Raw genomic sequence first — 25,469 nt, 5'->3', positions numbered from 1 at the left:
CCTGCCTCCGCGGCCCCTGTTCAAAGTGCCCGGCTCAGGAGAACATCGCTCGCTTGCTCGCAGGAGTGCATGGGAATGAGCCTGCCTAGTGGGGGGGGGGGAGTGTTTGTGTTTCTGGTCCACAGAGTCGCCCCCCGGAAGGAGTGTGCAAAAGGCAGGCAAGGCCGGAGGAGCCCCAATGGCTTCTTTGGAGCCCCAGCTCCAGCCCAGAGGGAGGGGCTCTAGGGCTTCTGGGCGCTGGGTGGAAGGAGCCAGGGGCACAGGGTCCCCCCCCCCGCCTGCCACTCAAGGGGGGGCTCCCAAGGGAGGGCAGCTGTCGATGCAGCAGGGACTCTGACCAAAGCAGCTGAGATGGGCAGGGGAGAAATGGGACTCTTGGAAATAAATAGCACTGGTTGGAGACACACCATGCAAGGAATAAGGGGGCCTCAAACGCTTAAATTAACAACAGCTTAGCCCTAAAAATACAGTACTTGGACCTCAACTAGACAAGCGACTACGGAGAAATTTGTACAGGGTAACCCTTAGCATTAGTTTCCCTTCCTGGAGGTGGACATGGCGGCGGTGGGGGGTGCAGGGGTCCCCCCTCCCCCCCCGCTCAGTAGATGTAGAGTCGGTCCGAGATGGCGGCCGGCATGTGGGTCATGACCTGCATGCGCAGCCACCAGTAGTAGTCCATGGGGTGGTAGCGGGTGTAAGGGGTGGAGGAGGTCAGGGCGTGGGCGATGCTGTCGATGACGGGCGACGTGTCCGAGGAGCCGCTGTTGCAGTACGACTCCATCTTGGCGATCTGCTCGTCAAAGTACTTGCGCCCATAGTCGCGGCGCACGATCTCGGGCAGCTCGTCCCACATCTTGTCGGCGATGGCCTGGATGCGCTCGGGGCTGTAGAGGCTGGTGCCCGCAATGAAGTTGCCCGGCTCCACGATGCAGACCTTGACGTCGTGCGGGCGCATCTCGTAGCGCAGGCAGTCGGAGAAGGCCTCCACCCCAAACTTGGTGATGCAGTAGGGGGAGCGCGCCGGGTTGGCCATGCGCCCCATCATGCTGCTGATGTTCACCACGCGGCCTGGCGGGGGAAGCGGCAGGGGACCCTGAAGGGGCTGAAGAGCAAGGGGCAGGGGCCGCCTCAGGGGGCCCCCAACAAGCCCCTCCTCTGGCCACAGGCCCCTTCCCCAGGTGCTTGTGGGGTGGAAGACCCCGACTCACGGTGGCTGCTGGGCAAAGCTCCCTGACGCAGCCCCCCTCCTCTCCCAAAGACCCACCAACCCCAAAGGCCTCCCTTCACGTAGCACCCCCCCCGGATGATGCAGGGTTCCTGACACACCCTGCCCAGCAGCCAGCATGCCCAGTGGTTAGGGATGGTGGAGGCAGAGCCTGCAACAGGTCCGGACCCCTGACCTATGGCTATGGGGAGCCCCACCGTCTCACTCACCTTTGGCCCTGCGGATGAGAGGCAAGAAGGCCTTGGTGGTGCGGATCGTTCCCCATAGGTTCACCTCCGCCACCTCCTTGTAGGTGTCCATGCTGGTGAACTCCACCTCCCCAAAGGTCGAGATCCCAGCATTGTTGACCAGGCCCCACAGCCCTGAAGGAAGAAGACCCGCGAGACGTCAGTCATCGCATGACCCCGTCTGTAATTGCATTTGTGTGCCCCGAGGGGGAGCAATGAACGGGGCTCCAAGCCTCAAGCACAGCCAAGCGGGGCTTCCTCACGACTGCCTCACAAGCCCCGCTGCACCAGGGGAGCCCTCAGGCAGGAGGGGGCTGGAAGGCTTCTGAGGGCGTCTTCCTGCCTCTGGCGTCTTTGCCAGGCCCAGCCAATGCCTCAGACCTGCACAGTCCCACAAGGTCCCCCCAGAGAAGGAGGCTGGGGAGATGGGGGGCCACGTGCGGAGCCAAGGGCTGCCGGACCCCCTTCCTTGGCTGATCTCATGCCAGACCCCCACCTACCCTTTTCTGGCATCTTCAGAGTGGAGGTCATGTAGTCCACGGCCCGGCTGACATCTTCACTGTCGCAGACGTTGAGCTGGACGGTCCTCATCCGGTCACTCTTCATGGCGTCCAGATCCTTGGAGCCGCCCCTTCCCTGCTCCTAAGGAAGAGCGGGGGGGGGGCATTTGTTTGCTTATTGATTTCTTTTGACATCCTTTCAGCATGCAACAATGTCACACAGCTAAATATTGAAATATCCCACCCTGAACCCAGAAGCTGGTGTTTAGGCAATGTGTGCAGAACAGCGGCCAAATAACACGAGGGAATCTTCTCCCTGGCAGTTTGCATGGAGCGAAGGAGACAAAACAGTTTGTGTTAACCAAAAATGAATGAATTTATTAATACGGTCACAGACCAGCGTCTGTTAACCAAAAAGTTTTGTACAGTGAGGGGAGTTCTCTCTCTTCATTTTTAGCCATGAGCAGAAGGAAACTGTGCCATTCCATTGCAAAGGAGACTTTGTGCCAATTTTATGGTTTTATTTCACCAAAAGTACCGTTTGCCAGACTTTCACCACACCAATTTGGCGGAGGAGGCATTTTGTCTTGCCACCAGGGGGCAGGCAAGAGCTGCAGCCGGCTGTCTTGGGTCTCCCAGCCAGGGGAAGGGCTGCCAGAACCAGCAGGTGGGGGCCAGGCACTCATGAAAAGGCTTTGCCCCCCCCCAACTATTTTGGGCCCTTGAAAATGGTAAGGATGACTGGGATTCTCCTTTCATTGCCTACAGACAGCCACCCAATCTTAAACAACTCCTAACCCACAATAATACTACAACCAGACGTAACACGGACACTGGCACCAGAGCCTGCAATAAACCCAGATGCCAACTTTGCTGCCACATACACCCGGACAACACCATTACTGGCCCCAACAACATCACACATACCATCTCGGGACTATTTAATTGCTCATCATCTAACATTGTATATGCCATCAAATGCCAACAGTGTCCTTCAGCTCTCTATATTGGACAAACAGGTCAAACCTTACGCCAAAGAATAAACGGACATAAATCGGACATCAAGAATCACAAGACAGAGAAACCAGTAGGAGAACACTTCAATCTCCCAGGACATTCTATACAAGATCTCAAAGTAGCTGTTTTACTACAAAGGAATTTCAGAAATAGACTGGAAAGAGAAGCTGCTGAATTGCAACTCATTACCAAACTTAAAACCATGGAGAGACCTGGTCTGAACAAAGACATTGGATTCTTATCTCATTATACATGACATTATACAAAGCCATTTTTCACCTTCTCACCCCTTGCTTTTTCCTGTAAGACCTATTGCAGTCGTTAAGAGTCGTCAACAGGCTCATCACAGCTATCTGCCAATCACCCATTCCCACCACCGTTCTGAGTAATACCCCTCCCCACCTTCTCACTATATAGAAGGATCTGGCAACTTCTGTTTCAGTGTATCTGAAGAAGTGTGCATGCACACGAAAGCTCATACCAAGAACTAACTTAGTTGGTCTTTAAGGTGCTACTGGAAGGGAAAAAATTTTTTGTTTTGACCATGGCAGACCAACACGGCTACCTTTCTGTAACTGGGATTCTCCTGCAAGGGAAGAGCATCTCTGGCTGCCGTTTGACAGTGTGGCCAGCAGGGGGAGCCCCACATCCCTCCTGGGCCAGGCAGGGGGCTTTGGAGAGGGGTCCCCAAGGGGGACCAGCTGCCTTTAACTAACCTTCCCCCAGGCCGCCTGCTGCCCCACACCTTCTCCTGCCCACACCCACAGGCTCCCTCTGTTTGGGTTTTGGAGAGACAGGGCCCCTCCAGGGCCCCCTGGGAGAGAGCAGCTGGCAGCTTGGAGGCACAGCTGGAGGGGGGTCTGCCCAGGAGGGGCTTGGCGGCTTCGGCTTCCCTTCCTCCCCCCCAGCTCCCCCCCCCTTACCTTGAGCAGGCAGCCGGCATAGATGATGAATCCTCGCTCATGCAGGTGTTTGGCCAGGGCGAAGCCAAAGCCAGAATCACAGCCAGTGATGAGGACGGGCCTCTCGCCAATCTGAAGCACAAAAGGGGACGTTGGAGACCCCCCAGGGAGGAGCAGACCCACCTCCACCCCCCTCTCATGAAAAGGGGGTCCTACAACCTGGGGGGGCACCCAGAACCCTCCAGATCAGGACTCCTGCTAGCAAACCTTTGGGGTCTTCAGACACCCCCAGAAATGCCAGCAGCCCCACCAAGGAAACAGTGCTGGGGGGAATTTCCCCAGGTGAACCAGGAAGCCCAGGCTGGCTCCATGGAAGAGTTTCCTGATGGTGAGAGCCGTTTGACAGCGGAACCGATTTCCACAAGAGGAGAGTGGTGGACTCTCCTTCCCTGGAGGTCTGTCCTGGATGCTTCAGCTGAGATTCCTGCTTTGCGGGGGGTGGGACTAGATGACCCTGGGGTCCCTTCCAGCTCTGCAATTCTATGATCTCAGGGTGGACAGCTCAGGTTCCTCCAGGAAACAGCCCAGAAAGATCAGTGTTGCTGCTGGCCACAAGGGGGCACCCCGGGAGGAAGCCCCTCACCCCACAAGAGCCCCCGCCCCCACCAGAAAAGGCCACTGAGCTGCCTCCCAGCTCCCACCCCAGCCAGGAAGCTGGAGGAAGACCCTCTAGAAGCCAAGAGCGGCCCAGTATCCCCATCTCTCTGCCCCTCCCTGCATGGGTCTCTTGTGGCAGTGAATTCCACAGGCTCTCACCTCATCCACTTCCGTTGCGTAGGAACGCCGGCCCTGCAGGCGGGACACCGAGGAACAGATCTCAGGCAGGGGCCTGAAAGGGAGAAGGCAGCAGGCCAGCGGCTGGGTCAGCGGAAGCTCCCATCCGGGAAAACTGATCCCCAACATCATGTCCCTCCCTCCCTCCCTCTCTCTTTCTCCGGGGGCTCCAGCACCTCCTGGCTGTGACCCCCCCAAACCCTCAGGCTTGTCTCCCCGCAGAGAGCAGTCCAGCTGGGGAGCCTGGCCGCCTGCCAGGGACGCCTAGTTTTGACTGCTGCCTTGCAGGGGGTGGGACAAATGGCCCCGGGGGGTCCCTTCCAGGATTCTACAATCCCTAAAAAGGCCTGTCCTCTTGTGGTCCCCATAACCCCCAGGCATTTTGGAAAGATCTGACCCTCTTGAATTAACCCTTCAACTTCCTTTTCACCCGTCTCCTCTTCCAGAGCCAAGGGGAGCTGCTGGACTTTCTGGGCACTTGTCCATTTCCCTGCGCCCTAGACTTGATGGCGCTGCGCCCACCTCTCCCAATGGGGCCAGCCCCTTTCATTTTGCCCCAGAAGGGGGGCACTGCTTCAGACTAAGTCCCAGGCTGCCTCCCAGGAAACTGAGATCTTCTAGCTCTTTCTTTGAGGAGGGGGACACACAAGAGCCCAGTCCGTGAGAAGTCACCCAGCGCCCCTCCTCCCCTGGGTTTGCTGCTCCCAGAAGGTGTCATGGCAAGAGGCGGTTATTTTCATCGGATGACACCCCCCTCCCTCCCTCCCTCCACCCCCCCCCCAGCTGGCCAGGGTCAAGGACTCTTTGCTGCAGGTCCCACTCCCCAAGGGGCTGAGCAGAAGCTCTTTTCTTCTCTCCTGACCACTCTCTGGAGCAGCTCCTCTGCCCCTGATGCTGCCAACCCGAACAGGGCCACAGCGCTGGCTCCGGCTGCCCGAGGCATCCAGCGTGGTGCCGTGCTGAGAGTGCCAGGCTAGTACCTGGGAGGGGCCAGCGTTCGAAGCCCCACCTGGCTCATTGAGCCAGTCGCTGCGCCTCTCTGCCTAACCTACCTTGCAGGGATTAAACAAGGAGGGGGAGAACTATCTGTGCCCCCTTGAGCTCCTGGGAGGAAAGGGAGGGATAGAAACAAACAAACAAACAAACAAGCCCCCAGTTTCAAGTCAGCTGGGAAAGGCTCCCCCCTGCCAGACAGAGGGAAGAGAGAGCTGGGCAGGCGGAAGAAGGGACCTCCTGCCCCCTCCATTTCTCTCCCCACCTGCAATCCCCATCTCTCTTCCTCTTCCTCCCTGACTCCAACTGCTGCTCCTGCCAAGTCCAAGTCGGGCCTGCCAGGCCCCTTGCCCCTTCTGGCTGCTGTTCAGGAGAGGCAGGATCCGCCCTCGCAGCTATTCCCAGCAGGGTAATCTCATTACGATTACGGCCCCTTCAGGCGTGCCTGTGTGTGTGTGTTAATTCAGAGAGGCTGGGCGGCTGCAGAGGCCCTTGTGCCCTCTGGGCAAGGAAGCCCCCCCCCCCGCCAGCATCTCCAGGCCCCAGAGAGCGCTTGTCCTAAGGGGCAGACCCAAACGCAGGAACCCCCCATCTCTCTGGGCTGGAAGCTCCCCCGCCGAGGGACTGTGGCCGAGGGTCACCCTTTGGCCCCACGTCATCTTGCTGATCCTTCCCAAAGGTCAGCCCAGCGGCTGGAGGGAGGGGAGGGGGCCAGGCGGCAGCCTTGGGGGGCTACGTGTCAGGGGGACTTTGGAAAGAGGACAGCCCTTCTGGACTCTTCTGAAACTTGTTTGCTCAACTTGGGGCAGTCCAAGGAGCCACGCAGAGGCTCCCAGAGGTGCCAATTCTGCTCTGCCAGAAAGGGGGTGCTGAGCGCTGCCAGAGGTGCCAAATGAAGAGGATAAATCCTGGCACCTCCTTCCCCAGGTCTGCAGAAAACGGGCCTTGCTAGTCAGGGAAGAAGCCATTCCTGGGGAGGTCTCACAACTGACTGGTCCTGCCTTCTGGCTGGAAAGAGGCCCCTAAAATTCCCCGTGCCTTTGAGTCCCTTAAAAATGGACCCTGCACTGACCCACTTCCCCTCAGCGGGGGTCTCTCTCCCCCCACCCCCTTGCCAACTCTGCCAGGTCCTTTTGCCACACCAAGCAGCAGTGCCTTGCCTACCCTCAGAACAACCTGAGCCCACCTGGCCTTCCGGGGGCCCAGCTAGTCTAGCAGCCCCTGGGAAGCTCCAAGGGAGGGGGAGGGAAGAGGAGGGTGCTCCCAGCAGCGCCTTGGCTCCTGAATGGGGCGGTCAGGAGCGTCTTGCTCCATGGGAATGGAGCCCCCCCCTTAGGATCCAGAGTCCTGGCTAATCTAGGGAGCCCTGCCAGGCGGGCAGGTGAGGCAGCTTCTGAGCTCTGCCCTGGCATCATGCCCTGACCAGGACGTCTCCGGCAGCCTTTCAAGGGATGGGGCCACAGAGGGCTCCCCAACAACAGCAGCGGGGAGGCCAGGGGCACCCCTGACGGCAGCTTTCCATTTCCCAATTGCTAAACCCTCAGGGTGGCCAAGCTGCAATGCCTAGAGGAAATTTGGGGATTGGAGGGGGAAGGAAACGGTCCCCTAATCAGGCGACTCTGCTGAAGGGCCCCTTGCGGCCAGAGACAGAGAGGAAGCCCCTCTCCCTGCTACTGGAGGGGCAATTCCCCAGGGACTCCCCTGCAGAGCCCTCCCCACAAGGCCACTTACCGAAGGCTGGCGGAGACATCCTTCAGGTGGGAGGTCTTGGTGGCCAGCTGGGCGAGGGGCCGGGAGATGCGGGTGGCCGCGAGGATGGTTGCCATGGGTGTCTTCACAGCCGGAGTCTTCCTCTGGGCTCTGCAAGAGAGGGCAGGAGCACCTCACCTTTGTTTGCTCCAAACCTTTATGGCCCCACTGGCCTCTTAGCCATAAAACAGGGTCCAAAAGGAGGGAGCCTCCCCCCCCCGCCCCACACATCAAGATAACAGCACACTCCTCACGCAATGTCCAGCCCTTCTGCCTAAAAACACAGAAGGCACTCTGTGTGGGCAACATGCTTTTGGGTGGCATCGCAAACCCAGGGCACCTGGTTGGCCACTGCGAGAACAGGGTGCTGGACTCAGCTGGCACTTGGTCTCATCCAGATACGGGGCTCTTCTCAGGTCCAGGACCTGATTTCTCTTTGCGGAAGACAACGTGGCAGTTGGGGCAAGCAACTGCCTGGGGCGGGGGTCCCTCTCGTAGCCACAGCCCCTCCTACCGGCACCATCCCTGTTCAGGATCTCTGTCGCCCATCTGGTGGCCCTGGCGGTCTGGTCTCTGTGCAGGAGCCCCCTGCCTGCTGTACTAGCCCCCCAAAAGCAATGCCCCCCACCCCCCCAGGCATGTCCAAGGAAGGGGTGGTGGGGCCTGGGAGGCAGCAGGCCTAAGAGGGGCTCCTCCTCCTCCTGGGAAATGCTGCTCTTGGGGCTGTATAACTGGAGATTGTTTTATGGCAGGACTCATAAAGCCAAGCAGGAGGAAGCGATGGAGCCTGGCTCTCAGGGAGGGGAAGGTGGCCAAAGGGCCTCCGCAAAGGAGGAGAGGGCTAGCAATGGCCACTAGCCAGGATGGAGTGGGAGGCAGCCGGGCTTCCGAGTGCCACCGGAGGGGAGAGCTGCTCTTGCGCTCGGATCCTCCTTGGAGTTTCCGATGGAGGCACCTGTTCAGCCACCAGGAGAAGATGATGCCACACAAGACGGGTCCTTGGACCACAGAGCTCAGCTGGGACTTGGGCGACCGTCCCTCTCGGGGCGAAGAGGAGTGCAAAATGTGTGGGCACAGCTTTCCGTGGCAGCCTTGGAAGGGCAGCCCCCAGCTGCTTCCCCCTGGGTGACCTTCCCCATGTCCCGCCTCAACTAACCCCCACCTTTGCCACAGGTCTGCCAAGACCCCTGGAGACAGGGGAGGGAAGGGGAAAGGGGAGAGGAAGAGAAGCAGAGGTGTGCCCCCCCAGCTGCTGGGGTGCCAGGGGGGGCAATGGATGCCTCCTGACCGCATCTGTCCCTGAGCAAGGCCACCTGCCCTGCCCTCTGCCCTTTACCTGCGTGGGGCTCCATGCTAATGGAGAGGGGGGTGCACGGGGGCTGCCTGCCCCAGACTGGGAGGGCAGGAGCCCTTTAGGAGAGGAGCAGCAGCAGGAGCAGGAAGGACAGGAGCAGGAACGTCATTCCCGGTCTCTGGAGAACCCGTAGGTCAGTGACAAGAGTGACCCGCGGCTGGGGGAGGCCCTGCAGGTGGCAGCGTGTGGGGAGGGGGCAGAAAGGAGAGCGGGTGCTGGCAGGGAGAAGAAGGGCACAGCCAGGCCAGGCCCCACACGACTCTCTCCACTCACCAGAACTCGAGGGACAAAGCACCTTATGCAAATGCCCTTATGTGGCATCACAAGAACACCGGGCCAGACGGGAGGGGCCACTCCGAGGGGCTTGACTGACCCACTTGAGGCTGCCCGGGCACCGCGGAGAGCAGCCAGCCTAACCCTTGAGAAGCTGCTGCCTCTTGCCATCTCTTGTGGCAGGGAATCCTGCAGGCCCTTTGCTTGCCAAGCTGCGCTTTGCAGAATGCGGCTCTTCCTGGCGCAGCACTGCAGTCGGATCCCGGCTTGCAGGCAGGCAGGCAGGCTGAAGGTGCAGCGCAGCTGCCCGGAGCCCAGCAAGGTCTTCCCCAGGGTCAAGGGCGGGGGGGGCACGGGAAGCTCAACCCCCTCCTCCCAAGCACACGGGGGGGGGATTCACACGCAAGAGACCAGGAGGGCTGGACTGGATGAGCCTTGGGGTTCCCTCCAGCCCTGGAACCCTCCTATTCTGTGCCAGGCCTCCTCCCTGCGGGGGCGATGGGCCTGCTTTCCCCCAAGCAGAGGGGCGGCGGGGGCGCCTCCAGGCCCCTTTCCCGCCGAGCCGCGCCGCCGGGCCGGCCAGGGGCAGGGGTGGCGGGCGCGTCGTGCGGGGCTGCCGGGCCTCCCGGCTCCGGAGGCGCGGGAAGCGGCGGGGCCTGGAGCCGGAGGGCCTCGCCGGGCGCACCTGCCGCTCGCTCGCTCGCTGGCTCGCCGGAAGGCCGGCCGGGAGGCGTCGGGCGCTGAGAGGCTGAGCCGGGAGGCTCGTCGGGGGACGAGGCCCGGCGCCGCCCCCGCCCCGCCCGGCTGCGGGGAAAGGGCCCGGCCGAAGGGCAGCGGCGCGGGGGAGGCTCCCTCCCTGGCCCTCGCCCTCTCCTTCCCGGCCCGGCCGGGGCCTCACCTGCGCGCTCCCGCTCGCTCGCTCGCTGGCTGCCGGCGCGTCCTTCCCGCGACTGGCCCGGCCTCCCGCGCTCCCGCCCGCCCGCCCGGCGAGGAAGTGAGATCACGCGCCCGCCCAGGAGGAGATGCCGCCCCCCGCCCGCCTCGCGCTCGGGCTGCTGCTGCTGCTTCTTCTTCTCCTGCCGCTGCTCGGGCTGTGGGGCGCGGGCGTCGCGGGCGCGCTGGGCGTCGCGCTGCTGCCTCTGCTGGGCCGCCGGCTGCCCCGTCGGGGCGGCGCCCTCGCCGTGAGTAGCGCGAGAGAGAGGGGCGCGGAAAGGGAGCGGAGCACCAGAGGAGCCTGGCCGGCCCAAGGGGGCCCCCAGCCTCCGCCGCGCTGCCCTTCGCACCGCCGCGGCCCGGCCCGGCCTGGGCGAGGAGCAGCGCGGCTGGAGCCGGGGCAACGGGGCAACGGGGGGGGAGCACCCCCGACACAAGATCCTTTATAACTTCCCGGGCCGGGAGCCACGTGGCTCGTGCGGAGAGCTGGGCCTTCCTCGCCTTCCTCGCCCTGGGCAGGATTCCCCCTCCAGGAAGCCCCTCGCCCGCGCTCTTCCCCAGAACAAGCGTCTCCCTCCCAGCAGCCTGGAAGGAGGGGGCTCCGGAAGGGGGGGTCGGGGGTGCCAGAGCAGGGCGGCCTGGGAGACAGCTGGGGGGCCTAGGTGCCTCAGGCCTCTCTCTCTCTCGCACACACAACCCTGTGAGGTAGGACAGGCCCGCCGCAGCCGCCCAGCTCCCTTCAGTGTTGTCAGTGGAGAGGTGAGGCGTTGTGCCTCAGAAGAGGCTGCTGGATCAGGCCCCAGGGAGCCCATCTAGTTCCCACAGTGGCCAACCAGGTGCCCCAAAGCAGGAGGTGAGCCCAAGAGCAACTCTCTGCTCCTGCGCTTTCCCAGAACTGGGATTCAGGAGCCAGGCTGGGAAGGGGAGAGTCTGGCCAACATGGCTGGTAGCCCCTCAGTAGCCCTCTCTTCCTCCTCTTGCAGGCCATGGATTTCTCCTCTTTTAAAGCCATCCAAGTCAGTGGCTGTCACTGTCTCCTGTGGGAGGGAGTTCCACAGTTTAACTGTGCTCTGCATGAAGAAGGGCTTCCTCTTCTGTGCCCTGAACCCTTTGACATTCAGTGGATATCCGTGAGTTCCAGTGTTGCCAAAGGGAGAGAGAAACATTTCTCTACCCCCTTTCTCCATGGCAGGTGTAACTTTACAAACTTCCATCAACATCACACCTCTTACCTTTTCTCTAAGCTAAAAAGTCCCAAATGCTGCAATCCACACAGCCAATGACTTAAAGCTGCCTTTCATCATGTCAGATTCCAGGGCAATTTACACACATCTAATTGCAAGAAACTTTACAGCAGACTAAAACTTGCAAACTGAAACAATGGAAGCCGTTCCCGTTGCGAGCCTGGCGGGGCGTTGTTGGGGTTTTGTAATATTTCCAGTTTCTTGTTTGCTGCCTTGAGAATCATTGCTTGAAAGGCAAGGTGCACATCTTCAAAGTAACAACAATTGTGGAGCCACCTCCACGGAAGCCCCGCTGCCTTGTAGGCTCGGAAGAAAGCCCCCCCCTCCCCTGCATCCTCTTTGCGGGGGTCAGCAAGGCATGCCCCAGAGATGGTGGGGTCGAGCCCGGAGGCCCAGCGTCTCTGCATCCCCAAAGCCAAAGAGCCCAGCTCTGGAGCCCCTCCTCTCTGGCTGGGGGGCTGCTGCACTGGCTTGAAAATCAAGGAAGCGGATTTTTAATTCTATTGTGTGATTGATACCATAAAGCACATTTGTCAAACCAATTAAAAACCTTTCTATCCCATTTGCTTTCTTGCCTTGTAATTGCTTAACCAATGAAAACAAATATTGCCAATCTTGGGCTCAGGTGGGGGGGGAGGTTGCTTCCTCCTCTCAATTCAAATCCGTTGATTATGGCAACATAACTGCACATTTTTTCTTTCTTTCTTTTATTAATAAATGAAAAATTTTCAGTGCGTTTCTTAATACCAAATTTTCTATCACGTTTACTCTGCAATCAATCACAGGAGGCTGTTCTAGAGTAGTCTGCTGGCAATTGGAGCAAATGATGGTTCACAATGGGGTTAGGATCATTGTGGTTAAATTCTGAAAAACCACATTTTGTGATTGTACTTAATTAGCTGCCTGGAGCAAGCTGGGAAGGCAGGAAAAGGGGGAGACAGAAGACCCTGGCTAACATCCCCGTGTGCGAGGAGCCTTGCAGTGCTGTGAGACCCAGCCCCCAAACTGGACTCTGGGCTGCATGAAAAGCAGTGCCTGTGCATAAGTGCCAAGTCCCTTTGGGCAGCCCTAGCCAGTCTCCCAGTTCACAATGAATGAAAGGAGACGGGTGGGGGGGGGGTGTCAGGATTTGCAGGAGGGCTCAGCAGGCTGCTCTGCCTGCCAGTGGGAGAAAGAGGCCAGCTCAGCAATGCCAGGAATGCAATCTGAGACCCCCTTCCTGCAAAGCAGATACTCTCTAACTGAGTCACAGCCCCCCCCAAATGGTCTTGCTTACTGTCATTGCAAGAGGGAGACAAAGTCACTCATTGCAGCCCCCCCACCTCCTTTTTGGCTTCTGTGCAAAAGTCACATTGGCAACATGAAGATTTGGGGTTCCTGCGCAGCACAAAGGACTCTATTTAGCTGCAAGTAAACATGGCTCCATGGCTACAGCGAGCTCATTGCTATTAGGAAAGAGCCAGGTTACAAAACGTGAAACTTGATTTAAACCAATAACTTTGCAGGATTTTGTTTTGGAGACTTAAGCTGCACTGATCTAAATCCACCCCCCCTCTTTGTGGACTAGGCAGCCCTTCTCAGCCCAAGCGGCCAGGAGGGAAACCGAGTCAAAGGGTCCACAAGGCTTCCTGGGAACAAACAAGACAGGAGAGTGAGAAGAGCAGGGGAGAGATGATGGGAGGTCAGGTCAAGGTGGGAGCCAGGCTAGAGCCAGGCAGTGCCAGGATCCCCACCACAGAGGGGCTCCTGTTCACCCTTGACAGAGGGCAAACCCCTCCTGTGCCTGAGAGGGGAATGTGGGGCTCAGAGTCTGACCCAGAGGCAGGCAAAGGTCACCTCTGAAAATAGTCCCAGCTGGAATAGATCACCAGGAGGGAAAGCCCAAGCCAGTGTGCCTTAGGGTTAGGGCCTCCTTTGCTGTGGCTTCGTTTTGGATCCAGGCTGCTGGAGTTTCTTTTCCTTCCGGCTGATCTGCTGGACCAGAGCTGGCCTTGGGCACCTTTGCCTCACCTCTAGAGAACAGCATTTACCGTATTTTGCGCTCTATAAGATGCACCAGACCACAGGACGCACCTAGTTTTTGGAGGAGGAAAACAAGAAAAAAAATATTCTGAATCTCAGAAGCCAGAACAGCAAGAGGGATCGCTGCACAGTGAAAGCAGCGATCCCTCTTGCTGTTCTGGCTTCTGGGATAGCTGCGCAGCCTGCATTCGCTCCATACGACGCACACACATTTCCCCTTACTTTTTAGGAGGGAAAAAGTGAGTCGTATAGAGCAAAAAATACGGTACTTAGCCATTTGCACCAGGACACCAGGGGCTTCTGGGGGTGGTAGGGTTGCAGAATAGTTCAACAGCTATTTTTTTAGAAAATTGGGGGGGCGGCGGGAATATACATTTCCAACATGGGTTGCCATATGCCCGGGTTTCCCCAAACATTTCTACCGATCCTCAAATATTCCATTTGGACATTATTTTTGGGAAATTCCGGACGTATGGCAGCCCTAGGAGTTGAGCAATTTGTGCTTAAAATGTGGTTCCAAATAATCCTAGGTCCCAGCGCTCTGCCTTAGCTAGTCTGGAGGTTTCCCAGTTTATTGGGCTCCCAAAGGCATCAGCTGTTGAATCACCTTCAGGTGTGGCTCCGTCCGTTGGTCACCCCCCCCCCCCCAGTTAAGCTGCCTGTCGACTTTTGTGGATGTGGGGAGGGAGGGCTGGCAAGGGAGGAGTGGAGGCTGACAAGGACTGTAAACACCACAGGTCTTCTTGTTCCTTTGTGGGCTTCAAAATAGCTCCTGCCCTTGGTGCCCTTGGCCTGCTTCCAGAGCCGAGTTCTCTCCTTGGTCCGGGTGGGCAGGCCGTGTCCCGAGAGGACTTTCCAGGCTGGGTCACTCTTTCCCTCGCCCAGGGTGACGCAGGGGAGATGCCACCGCACATGCCAGGCCAGCAGCCCAGTCACCCGCCCTTGGCAAGCGGGCTCTCTCGCGCTTCGCACTTCCCATTCGCTTGTCCTTGAGAGCAGTCGGGTCAGGTGAGGCCTGCCTGCCGGTTGCTCAGCAGCTTCCCAGCCCTGAAAAACCGGCTCTGGATCTGGCTTGGCAGCTGAGGCCTGATCCTTATCTGCCGCCACAACTTGTTGCGGCTGAAGCCGCCTCCGGACGGCTCATTGCACAAGGTGCCCAGGAAAGAGGGGCAGGAGAATGGGCTGGAAGGAGGACCACCGGCCTGACCCTCCTGGTGCAGGAAGGAGGAAGGGGCCCTGCCCACTGGGTGTCTCCGCAGCAAACACGGCTGGGCCACAGCCCCTGCCTCTGCGCCTGGTGCCCACAAGGGAGCAGCTCTTAACCCTTGCTGTGCCACCGGACATCCTTCTTTGCAGTGGGCCACCATGTGGGAGGCTTCTGAGTCAACCGTTGCTTCCTAGGAGTCGGGAGGAGACGCAGCACCTCTGAGCTTGCCAGGAGAGAGCAACAAGTGTGGCAATCCACAAAATGGGGTGGGTTCAGAGGGAGGGTGACCCCCTTTGTGACTTCAGGGGGTGCAGATCAGGCGAGGCAAACTCTGCTCTCGGGGGAGGGGGGGCTTGGCCGGCCTGCTTCCTCCCAGCCCCTCTGGGCTTGCTCTTGCCTGCCTCGTCCCATCCTTAGCTGGAAGAGGAAGGCAGGAATGTTCCTGATTCTTTAAAGCCATCAATCTGCCTTTGTTGAGCCTCTTAGGACCCAGATGGCTGAGAGAGGTGTGGGAGCAGGAGAGCTGGATCAGGACCCTCCAGTTGGGAGGGTGGTTGGGTGAAGCCGTCTCTCAGGGTGGGTCATTGGGGGAGAGAGGCCGACATTTGACACACCCACGCCCCGCTTGGCCCTCCTGCCGCCTTCCCCAAACCGGCTAAGCAAGGCGGAGGGCTTTGCCATGAAGACACGAGGCTCAGGCATCTCCTCCCTGGTGCCTTCGCATCTCCTTCCCGAAGCTGGGCACGTCCTAACTAGGGAAGCAGGAGGGCGGGAGCCACCCAAAGGGCCTTGAGGGCCGCACGTGGACCCCTCTGATCTAGAGCGTAGGGATGATTTCTCCCTGGCGGCTGAGCCTTGCCTGCTCCTCCTGGCTCTCGGCAGCCTCTGAGGGGGCCCCTTCCTGTCTCCCCCCCGCAGGCCGACGGGAAGGCCGTTCTCATCACCGGCTGCGACAAAGGCTTCGGCCAGGCCTTGGCCAGGCGCCTCCACGCCGAGGGCTTCACCGTCTTTGCCGCCTGCCTGCTCAAGGTGAGGGGGGCTGCTGCTGCCCACCCAGCTGGATGAGAGAGGGGCTCAGAAGAGAAGCAGCTGCTGTGCCCACCCTGCAGAGCAACCTTCCCAACCGGGTGCCCTCCAGAGGTTGCTGAACTACGACTCCCACCCTCTTCCTCCCCCCCGGCCATCGGCTCCGCTGGGAGTCCCACAACCTCTGGAGAACGTCACTTGGGAAAGAGGAGACCGGGGAGTTTAAACCGGGGGCTGCTCATATTTTGTGCCCCAAGGGGGGTGATGAGGGGTAGCTTCACCCAGGGGGGGCATCCCCAGCTGTGGAGGATGCCATTGCTGCAAGCCACCAAGCTTTTATTGGCATAAACTCATACAACACCGTGAGTGAGTGGGGTGCCAGCCCCCCCTCCCCCCCTACCCCAGCAGGGCCCCTGCTTCATTCTGTTCCCTTTTTGCTGCAGCCACCAAACTTGGTTGGATTTTGTGGGGGCAGATTGACTTGGGCAGATTAGGCCCCTGGCTGTGCCCAAGGACAGAGCCCCTGAGGCCTGTGGGGGAGGCTGTGTGGGCAGGTCCTTCTGGGGAAATTTTGGAGGTCAGGGCCTGCTATTGTCCCCCCTTCCCCACCTCCTGTCCCACAGACGGGCCTTGTCTGCTGGGTGAGGGGAGCTCCCTTGGCTGGGGGGCGTGGAGTGAGATCTCTGTGCCTGAGACAACTGCCATTCTTTTCCCTCCTCTTCCTCCTCCTGCCAGGGAGGGCCTTTGGGTGGCCGCCTCTCCAACTTCTTCCCCACTCGCAGCCGCCTTCCTGCCCAGGGGCACCCAGAGGTCACGCAGCCATCTCCTTTGTGATTCAGGCCGGCCAAGGTGACCTCCCTCCCTGCCTGCCTGCCTGCCTGGGAGAGCTGGCAGGGCCAGTGAGCCCCCCCCCCCCCCCGGAGGCGGCCAAGCCTGGAAGTTTCCATCCCAAGTGAGGTTGTGCCTGGCCCTGTTGCCGTGGAGACGGTGACGGCTCACTTTCACTTTCCCCACACTGCAGGAGCAGCAGGTGCAGGTTCTTCATCACAGCTCCAAGCCACGTGCCCTCAGCCGCCTCGCCTGGGTCCCTTGTAAACATCCGGGGCAGCGGGGGACATCCATTCGCAGGCAGAGAGAGGCCCCAGGACTCTTCCTCTGGGCTCCTGATTCCCGTGGGACAGCTTCCCTTCAGCCCCTGAACCTATTTGCAAAGCAAGGACCTTCCCCTGCCAGATTTTGTGTCTTCTGTTCCCAGAAGACGGTGACATTCCTGGCCACCCCCCTCCCAACTGCCAGGCTCACCGCCTCAGAATAGCCTCTGGGGATCCTCTGCTCTCCTTGCAAAGGGTTCGTGTCTTCCCTGTGGTTTCAAATGAAGTTGGGCAACCACTAATCCCATAATATGCCCTTGATCCCGAAGGCTTTCCCTGAAATGCCCATCAGCCTCTGGATTTGCACAATCGCAGGAATGGCCTTACTGGTTTCAGCTGAGTCTGCAACCCTGTTCATCTGACTGTACACCCCCTTGGGCAGCCTTAGCTGGGGGGCAGTTTATGAATCTGGAAATCCCTCCTGATACAGCCGGCCCACATCCTCCATCCGTGGAGAGGAGAGCCAGACAGGGTGTCTCCTCTGGGCTGCCTGGGCCTTTGGAGCAGAGAAGGGGGGAGCAGGCCGCTGCGCTGGGGGGGGCATAGTCCCAGTCCCCTGGCCTGCCTGGTGGAGGGGAGTGGGAACCCCCTCCAAGGACATCCACCCACCAGATGAATGGATGTCTAGGAAGCAATATAATAATAACAACAGTTCCTTCACCTGCGAGGCCATCCCTTTGCCATCTGACACAGAGCCCCTTTCCTTTGTTCTCTAAATGGCCCATCACCCAAGCGATCTCCTCCTCGGGAAGCTAGCCTGGCTTGTCTTTTAACACTTGCTGGATCCAGGGCTTGGGTATGTCTTGGCATGCAGCCTGATTCCCCAAACTCATTACACTATCCTGGTTTTCCACTCGAAGCAGGTTTTAAAACATGGTTGCCAATACTGCCCTCTTTTCTGCAGACAAGGAAGCAGCAGCTGGGGGTCAGGGAGCTAAGTGCCAGCCCCCAGCAGCCCCCAGCCTGATCCAGGGGGCCCTGGGAGTGGATTGGAGGGGGGCCACTCCTGGCAGACTGTTGTGGGCAAAGGATTTCTTTCCTGTGTCTGTTGAGCAGGACCAAGGAGGAGACGGTGCCCGGGAGCTGGAGCGCCTGGGACCCTCGGGGCGGATGCACGTCTTGCAGATGAACGTCTGCAGCGAGGAGGAGGTGGCCAGGGCTCTCCAACTCGTGACCGGGAGCCTGAAGCGGCCTGAGCAAGGTAAGGGCCCTCTGGCCAGGGCCACGTGGGGGCTGGGGTGTCTCTGGGGAGCCGGGCATCCCTGGGGCAGCTGTGTGGCCAGAGGGACCTGCTTGGTGTCTGTGGGGCGGGTGGCCCAGAGGGGAGGCTGATCCTGGCTGATCCTGAGCAGGCAGTGGGGAGGGTGGAGGTCGGGGGGGGGGCTCAAAGGGAGGTGGCTCAGTTCCTGGAAAAGAGGCAGCGAATGGAGCTGGGATCACGAGATAAGAAGAGCCTCAGAAGAGCCTGGCTGCTGGATCAGGCCAAGGACCCATCTAGTCCCACATCTTCTCAGAATGGCCAACCAGAGGCCCCCACGGGAAGAAGCCCACAAGCAGGACCCCAGGGCAAGAGCAGCTCTCCTCTCCTGCGGCCCCCAAAGCCCCCTCCTCCTCCATGAATTGGCACAGTCCTTTTGGAGAGCCTTGTAGGTTGATGGCCATCGCTGCGTCCTGTGGAAGGGAGTTCCGCAGTTTATCTATGTGCCACATGAAGAAGTCTTTCCTTTCTGTGTCCTGAATCTTCCAACATTCAGCTTCATTGGATGCCCAGGAGATCTGGAGGGAGGAGACAGGGAGGAAAACTGATCTCTGTCTGCTTCTCCTGCCAGGTCCAATTGTATAAACTACCACCATGGTGCCTCTTACTCTAAACTAAAAAGCCTCATGAGCCAGGGCTCTTCCTTGTGCTACAGAGCTGCCTTTGTCCTGGCATCTTGCAGGCACGGGGGGGGGGGCTGCCTGCCTGGGGGCCCGATCCAGGACAAGAGGTGGACCTCTGAGCCAACAGCTGGCAGGTGACCCCGTCTCAGGTCAGCTCAGGTCATCTGCAGGACGTGGCAGCATCAGAAGCAGCAGCACCCCCTGGGCCAGCCTTTCTGGCTGCTGCTGAGCCCCACATTCCCTGGGGCGGGATGAGGTGGAGGAGGATTGCAAAGAGCACAGGAGGGCAAAGGCAAGGCAGGGAGGACTGTGCAAAGGGCCGCCTCCACCCAAGGGAGTCAGCAGGAGGAGCAGAGCAGGGATCAGGGCCAGAAGGGAGGAGGAGGAGGGAGGGGTCTCCATGGGTGCGAGGAATGAAGCAGGAGAGGGTTGGCACATGGGCATGGAGCCAGGCAAACAAGAGGCTTTGGGGGGGGTCTCCGTACAGAGCCCCAAAGATGCCCTCAGCTGAGCCAGCCTCAAAGGACCCCTTCTCTGTGCAAGAGGCAGGAAAGGAGAAGCCCCCACCCCCGCAGAGACCTCTGGCCCCCACCCCAAACGCAGAAATGGTCCCCCAAGTTTTGTGGCGGTGGTGCTCCTGATTCTCTGTACAGGATCCTTCTGACTCAGAGACTGGGAGGTCGGGGAGAGGGGGCTGTAAGGAGGGGAGAGAGCTGCCCCGTCTCTTCCAGACCCCTTGGAGGAGAGAGGGGGCAGCAGAGCGAGCGCCTCAGCTCACCCAGCCGTGGGGCTTGGCAGCCCCTGGGAGACTCACAGAATCAGAGCATGGGCAAGTTGGTGGACTCATCTAGTGCAACCTCTTGCATGCAGGACTTGCCAGAAGGTCCTTCGGTGGATCTCTCTGGGTGGAATTGACTGGAGGAGACATTCCTGGCAGACTCTTCCAGCCTCTTTGCCAGACCCTCTTTGGGGGCTGTGGGGGCAGCAAGGGGGGAGAGGAGGGGCAGCAGAACCCCCTCTGCGCTGGTGCACCTCCTGGGGAATGGGGTGGATCCGTGGGGAGGAGGAAATGGCCTGGGACGGAGACCCCATGGCTCCCCCACCAGCCCTGCTCATTTCAGTGCAGAATGTGGGAGGGGTTTAAGGGGTAGGAGAGGAGAGGTTAATTGCTCCCACAAGCCAGGATTGAGTTTCAAAATCCCATTCTTGGCAGCAAAATTAAAAGCGTAGGAATTAGGCTCCTTTTGAGCAAGTCCAGCTTCATGAAGCGAGCTGGCTCCCCTTTCTTACTCCACTTAACAAACAATCAGGCAACAACTTGTAAATAAGTTAAACAAATAACTTATAATCTTGCAATGGTTCACAGCAATGGCAGCAGTAAAAACTATGCAGGCAAAAGACTTTCATTTGCAGTATAAGTAGCTTCAGGCCTGAACCCGAAGCTGGAGCAAGTAGAGGCAACTCTGCCTCCAACACTGGCCCAAGGAAGAGAGGAGGGGACAGGAAGTACTATATGGAGGGGAAATGACATCACACAGAACCCTGTCTACCAACTGTGTTTCTATGGTCTGAGTATGTGCCACTTAGCAATACGGCTCTGTGGTGTTAACCCCTTCTCATGCTAACTAGCAAGAATATGCACTTGTTACATTTGGCTGCTAATTTCACCTTTCTGTTGGATTGGGGCCACTTCCCCCCTAGAAGTAGGCTTTGAGGCCACCTGACAGGGATGGCGCCTCTTGTGTCCCCCCCCCAGCTGATTCTGGAGGTTCCTCTGGCGTCCTCATTCAGAGGGTCCCACTGTGGGCCCTGGGAGGGGGCAGGGAGAGAGGGGGCCGGGTGTCCCCAGGGGAAGAGGACCCTGTTCCTGCGGCAGAACCCCCAGGACGCATCTCCTGCTTTGCCTGACAGGTCTGTGGGGCTTGGTGAACAACGCTGGAGTCGCCTCCTTTGGGGACGTGGAATTCACCAGCGTGGAGAAGTACCAGAGGGTGGCCGAGGTCAACCTGTGGGGGGCCATCCGAGTCACCAAGGCTTTTCTGCCCCTGATCCGCAGGGCCCAAGGTACGGCACCGTCCGCCTCTTGAGGGACATCCTCTTTGTCACCCCTCCCTCCGCTGCACTTGGTCCCTTTGCCAGGGTTTCCTGGTGCAGAATTGGGCCAGCAGTGGCCTGGGAGGGGCAGCCAGCCCCTGGGGGGAGGCTGTCACAAGCCCTGGCAAGAGCAGCTGAGGAGCCCCTGCAGAAGGTGGGGCAGCTGGGACACGATCCTCTGGCTGCAGGATCCCTCCCTCCAGATCCTGCGGCAGATGGGTCAGCTCTGGAGCTCAGGCTCCAGTGGGCAGCCTCAGCCCGCGTGGATTTGCTCAGCCCATGGGACAGTGGGACTTGGGGCCTCCACCACGGCTGACCTCCAAAGCTGGTTTGCAGTGAAACGGAAAATAATTTCGGTGAGGTGTGCTTCTGAGCACACACAGAGTTCCTTTCCCTCCTCTCTCAGTCACCATGGGGGTAGTGCTGGGAAGCTCCCCGATGAGTCTCTGACCTTTCCCGGCAGCCTCTGCCCCCCTTTGAGAAGGCCGGCCCCAGAGAGGCTCCCTCTCGCCCAGCGCCTGCCTCTCTGCTCCTCTCCAGGCCGCGTGGTCAACGTGAGCAGCATGCTCGGCCGCATGTCCAGTCCTCTGCGCTCCTCCTACTGCGTCTCCAAGGCCGGCCTGGAGGCCTTCACCAGCTGCCTCCGGCAGGAGATGTACCCCTGGGGGGTGGGGGTGGTCGCGGTGGAGCCCAGCAACTTCATCGCGGCCACCGGCATCCTGACCCGGGACGGAGTCCAGGCCGAGGCCCAGCAGATGTGGAGCGGGGCCAGCGCAGCCGTCCGCGCGGATTACGGAGAGGCCTACTTCGCGGAGCAGGTCCGCCGGATGGAGGGCTTTGTGCGCAGCGGCCGGAGGGACGTCTCCCTCGTGCTGGACGACATCACCGAGGCGCTGACCGCGCGGCACCCCTACGCCCGCTACAACCCCATGGAGGCCCGCTGGTGGGTCCGGCTGCAGGCCTTCACCCACTTGCCCACGGCTCTGGCCGACTGGCTCTACGTCCGCTAGTCCCTCGCTGCCCATAGGCCTGGTGCCCAGTTTGGAAGCAAACAATTCCTGCCTTGCGTGGGGTTGGACTAGATGACTCTTGGGGTCCCTTGCAACTCTACAATGCTGTGGTTCTAAGATCCTACGCCCACATCTTGGCAGCCAGCCTGAGAGTCATCCTGGCCCAGAACTAGCCACATGCCCAGCCCAAGTGGCTCCTGAGGCTGGGCAGGGTGTCTCTAGGCAGCCCTGGCAAAGAAAGTAACCCCACCAGCCTTTAGGTTCTTCTGGAGCAAAGCTGCTGGGGGGGTGTCTTCCACTTCTGGCACCTTCTGAATGTGCCCACAGCAAGCGGTTGCCAGGAGACCCTGCATTGGGTGGGGTGGGGGAGCCATCCAGATTCTGGGAGTGTAAATGGGCCACTGACTACTTGCAAGGATGCCAGCTGGCACCCCTTCTTCCCCCTCCCCCCATGCCAAGGAAGCAAATGGCAGCCTCTGCTCTGGAGGCCTCACAAAGAGCTGCTGCTGCTTTGCTCGCAGTTGCCTGGGTGGGATCTGTCTCTCACAGGGGGAGGCTCTGAGGTGGGGGGCTGGGGGATGTTGCTCAAGGAATTCCAGCACCCAGAGAAAGACGGGGAGGGGGTCCCCAGTGCAGACATCCCATGCCAGCTGCAGCAGAAACTTCCCCTTGCCCTCAGCTGGGGCTCCCAGGAAGGGCTGCATCAGGGCCTGGGACACGAGGACCCTCAAGCCCCCCCCCCAGGAGTCCTTCCTAGCCAGGCAGCTTCCACCCAGTCAGCCCTTTGACCCGTCGAGCCCCCTTAGCTTCTCCCCTGAGCAAGAGGAAAGGTCTTGGCCAGTTGGGCTGCCTGCCTGCCGGATCAGGCCAAAGGGGGCCCATCTGGTCCAGCCCCCTCTCCTCTCAGTGGCCAACCAGGTGCCTCAGTGGGAAACCCACAAGCAGGATCCGAGCACAAGAGCAACGATCTCTCCTCCTGCACTTTCCCCGGAGGTGCGCCGGGAGATTGAACGGAAGACCTTCTGCATACAAAGCAACTCTCTACGTCCCCGTTTCCCAGGGACAGTCCCCGGATTCACAAATCTGTCCCCGGAATGTCCCCGGATTTCATTTAATGTCCCCGGATTTATATTTTAAGTGTTGTAGATTTATTAGTAGGGAATGAATGTTGCCTGATTGGTTCAACGGCACAAGACACATCATATGGGGAATTCTGGTGAGGCAAAATGGCGGGCGTCACAGCAGTGAGCAGCTCCTGAAGCCAGCCAGAGCCAACTGCGCTACCAGCCTGGCTCTGGGCTGCTGAGACTGCCACTGCCCCCGCCACTGCTGAAGGGGAACCAGGGACTCCCGGCGCGTCAACTGGGGGAACCGCTGACACACCCACCCCACGAGTGAGAGCACCCGGCCACCCGGCCAACTGCCCAGCAGCACTCCATGGCCAGGAAAACCCTGGAGCCGATGCAGGGAGAAAGGGGAGAGGAGAAGAAGAAAGTAGAGAAAGAGGAAGGAGAAAAAAGAGGGGAGCCCCAACCTTGTTGCACCGCTGCTGCTGCCCCCGCTGAGGAACAGAGGTAGGAAAGCACTGGGAGGGCAAGGACACGTGGCCAAGCCCAGGCCCCACCCGAGACCACTCCACGGTGGCTGGCACTCCAGAGAGCAGGCCAGGAGCCAGAGGAGACCACAGAAGAGAAGATATTACTTCTTCCTTTTTTAAAACTTTTTTAAAAATTGCTTTCCCCCCCTCTTTTAAAAAAAAAAGTGTCCCCAGATTCTTTGGGGAAAAACTGGTAACCTTACTCCCCCCCCCCACTGAGGAACATGGGCCTCCCCTGCAACAGTGGGTGGAGAACATGCAGATTATGGGATGGCAGGAGGCCCTCCTCCCTTCCGTGATCTCCCCTTCGCCACTGCTCTAAGCCAGCCAGGGGGCTGCATGGGATTAGGCTGAAGGTCCCGAGAGCCAAAAGGTAGGGTTTGCGGGTTCCCTTAAAGATCTCTCATAGTCCAAGCAAATGTGGCCAAGGTGTCTCTGGGCATACACAGAGTGTGTTAGGCACACGCACACTGACTCCTGGCGTGAGCAGGCAGCATGTCTGCGTCAGAAGCAGCCACAGTGACCTCCTGGCTCTTCCCTTTGCAAAGGAGCACCTGCCCAGCCATGTCCCTCACGCCAGCTGGACCCCTTGGCAGGCTGCCCCCTAAGCAGGGCAAGGCCATGGCAGGCCTGGGCCCGGGAGCCGCTCACCCAGTGGGCCTCTGGCCAGCTCAGGCATGCGCCAGCTGCTCTTGGGCCGTGCGTGTGATGCTGGGAACAAGCGCATGTAATTGGACTCGACAGTCGCAGGAGGACTGGGCATAGTTTCCCACTGCAGATTCGCTCTCCAAAGACCCCTTGTGCCAACTTACAGAATTGCAGAGTTGAAGGGGACCCCAGGGGTCATCTAGTCCAACCCCCGTAATCCAGGAATTGTAGCTCACAGAGCAGTATCCCTTTACTTTTCTGTGAGGAAAGCCACGCTTACCTGAGCACCGTCGGCATGCAAGTGATGCGAGGGGGTATGTGTGAAACTTCATCCCCCCACCCCCAGCACTGCCATTTGTCTGCACTATGAAATCATTGAACACAATGGGCACCTGATCATCTGCACACTGAGAAAGAAATAAAGTGAACCATTTCAGCCCACCTGTGTCTCCCTGTCTCCCTGTGGGTCTGATCCTGCCGCCCTCTGGCAGAATCCACCCTTGTCAGAGGAGGAAAGCCTTATCCCAGAGGAAGGTGATACGGGGGGCTTCTGGGTTTTGACACTCAATGCTGGTTCTCCTCTGGGCAAAAGTGGATGCGCTGAGCTGCAAGGGGAGTTGTGCCCTGGGTGGAGAGGGGCTGCCATCTTTCCTGGCAAGGCTCCTGTGCTTGCAACGGGGGGGGGGGGCACAAGCAGAAAGGCAGCAGGGGCCAGTCCTGACCCCCCACAGACACACCAGGAAAAGGCAGGAGCACCCAGAGGAAGAACTCCAGCAGAACAAAGCCAAGGGGGAAAATGAAGAAAAGAAAGCCGTGCTCAAAGCATCACTACTGCTAGATGGTGCTTTTATCTACAATGACATAATTCTCACTCTTAAAGAAGCCCACCCTGGATGTTTTGCTGCTCGGTTGGAAATGGCCCCTCTTGGATCGGGTGGTGGAGTACCTAGATTTCAAATAAGGTTCCTACTAGCGGAAATTATTAATCTCAGCCAGTTTTATGAATGGAGACTCAGGGAAAACATGAATGAATGCTAGAATGAACACTAGAAATTGTATGAAAGTGGTTTAATTACAAAAAAAGCCAAACCAAGGAACACATTAACCAAAGAGGTACCAGGTTGCAGTGCCTGGACAAGCTGTGAACTGCCATCATCTCCAAGGCACAGGGTCACGGGGGCAGAATCAGGTCTTGGGAAATTACAGATAGCTATCAGAAGTGGAAATGGGACAAAAGGACAGCTATCCATGCACAAAGGAGGAAATGTTTAACACAGATAAGGTAAAGGGCAATTACTGTGATTGGATGTGAAAGGAAAACATTAAAGATTGCAAAAGGTGAAAGATGAGCAGAGACTTGTCTTTCTTGCTTGGTAGGTGGCCAGTCAAGCACACAAATTCCTCGAACACCACATCTTTCTGTGACATGGTGACTTTTGTATTACACTTGTGGGAGTGGATCTTGGGGCGGGGGACTGAACTTTTAAAAGAAGCTGCACCCTTTCTCTGAGTCTTTTTTGCTATTTCAGATTTGGAAACAAAATAAAGACCCGGCTTTTCATATACCTTGGAGGCAGCTAAT

General features: G+C 59.0%; 2 protein-coding genes across 4 annotated transcripts; one reads left to right on the top strand and one right to left on the bottom strand.

Annotated features, from left to right (window-relative positions):
- Positions 1–411: 411 nt before the first annotated feature.
- On the bottom strand, positions 412–9,102 carry LOC128414929 (D-beta-hydroxybutyrate dehydrogenase, mitochondrial-like). Of its 3 annotated transcripts, none has more exons than XM_053390908.1 (7): positions 8,784–9,102; positions 7,430–7,558; positions 4,688–4,760; positions 3,893–4,003; positions 1,953–2,094; positions 1,435–1,587; positions 412–1,068 (listed from the first exon to the last, which is right to left on the bottom strand). In XM_053390908.1, exons 2-7 carry the CDS (start codon positions 7,522–7,524, stop codon positions 599–601), a joined length of 1,044 nt encoding a protein of 347 aa, XP_053246883.1. In that variant the 5' UTR covers positions 7,525–7,558; positions 8,784–9,102; the 3' UTR covers positions 412–598. The 3 variants fall into 3 exon arrangements, with proteins under 3 accessions (XP_053246883.1, XP_053246884.1, XP_053246882.1); XM_053390909.1 differs by lacking the exon at positions 8,784–9,102 and adding an exon at positions 7,788–7,998; XM_053390907.1 differs by lacking the exon at positions 8,784–9,102 and having other exon boundaries at positions 7,430–7,675.
- Positions 9,103–10,096: 994 nt separating this feature from the next.
- LOC128413488 (D-beta-hydroxybutyrate dehydrogenase, mitochondrial-like) lies at positions 10,097–22,976 on the top strand. Its single transcript, XM_053387488.1, has 5 exons — positions 10,097–10,255; positions 15,399–15,509; positions 17,714–17,858; positions 20,450–20,602; positions 21,173–22,976. Exons 1-5 carry the CDS (start codon positions 10,097–10,099, stop codon positions 21,640–21,642), a joined length of 1,038 nt encoding a protein of 345 aa, XP_053243463.1. The 3' UTR covers positions 21,643–22,976.
- Positions 22,977–25,469: the final 2,493 nt, after the last annotated feature.

The sequence above is a fragment of the Podarcis raffonei genome, chromosome 5 (assembly GCF_027172205.1).
Source record: "Podarcis raffonei isolate rPodRaf1 chromosome 5, rPodRaf1.pri, whole genome shotgun sequence".
NCBI lineage: Eukaryota > Metazoa > Chordata > Lepidosauria > Squamata > Lacertidae > Podarcis > Podarcis raffonei.
The sequence above is the reverse complement of the archived record's forward strand: the minus strand, read 5'-3'. Positions and strand labels throughout refer to the sequence as shown.

Bases quoted from the DNA above. Each gene is read 5' to 3' on its own strand.
- LOC128413488 (XM_053387488.1), top strand. From the start codon at position 10,097: ATGCCGCCCCCCGCCCGCCTCGCGCTCGGGCTGCTGCTGCTGCTTCTT. The intron at 17,859-20,449 runs GTAAGGGCCCTC...TTTGCCTGACAG, and splicing joins CCTGAAGCGGCCTGAGCAAG to GTCTGTGGGGCTTGGTGAAC. The intron at 20,603-21,172 runs GTACGGCACCGT...GCTCCTCTCCAG, and splicing joins CCTGATCCGCAGGGCCCAAG to GCCGCGTGGTCAACGTGAGC.
- LOC128414929 (XM_053390908.1), bottom strand. From the start codon at position 7,524: ATGGCAACCATCCTCGCGGCCACCCGCATCTCCCGGCCCCTCGCCCAG. The intron at 4,761-7,429 runs GTAAGTGGCCTT...TCTCCCTTTCAG, and splicing joins GATGTCTCCGCCAGCCTTCG to GCCCCTGCCTGAGATCTGTT. The intron at 2,095-3,892 runs GTAAGGGGGGGG...GCTCTTCCTTAG, and splicing joins ATGCCGGCTGCCTGCTCAAG to GAGCAGGGAAGGGGCGGCTC.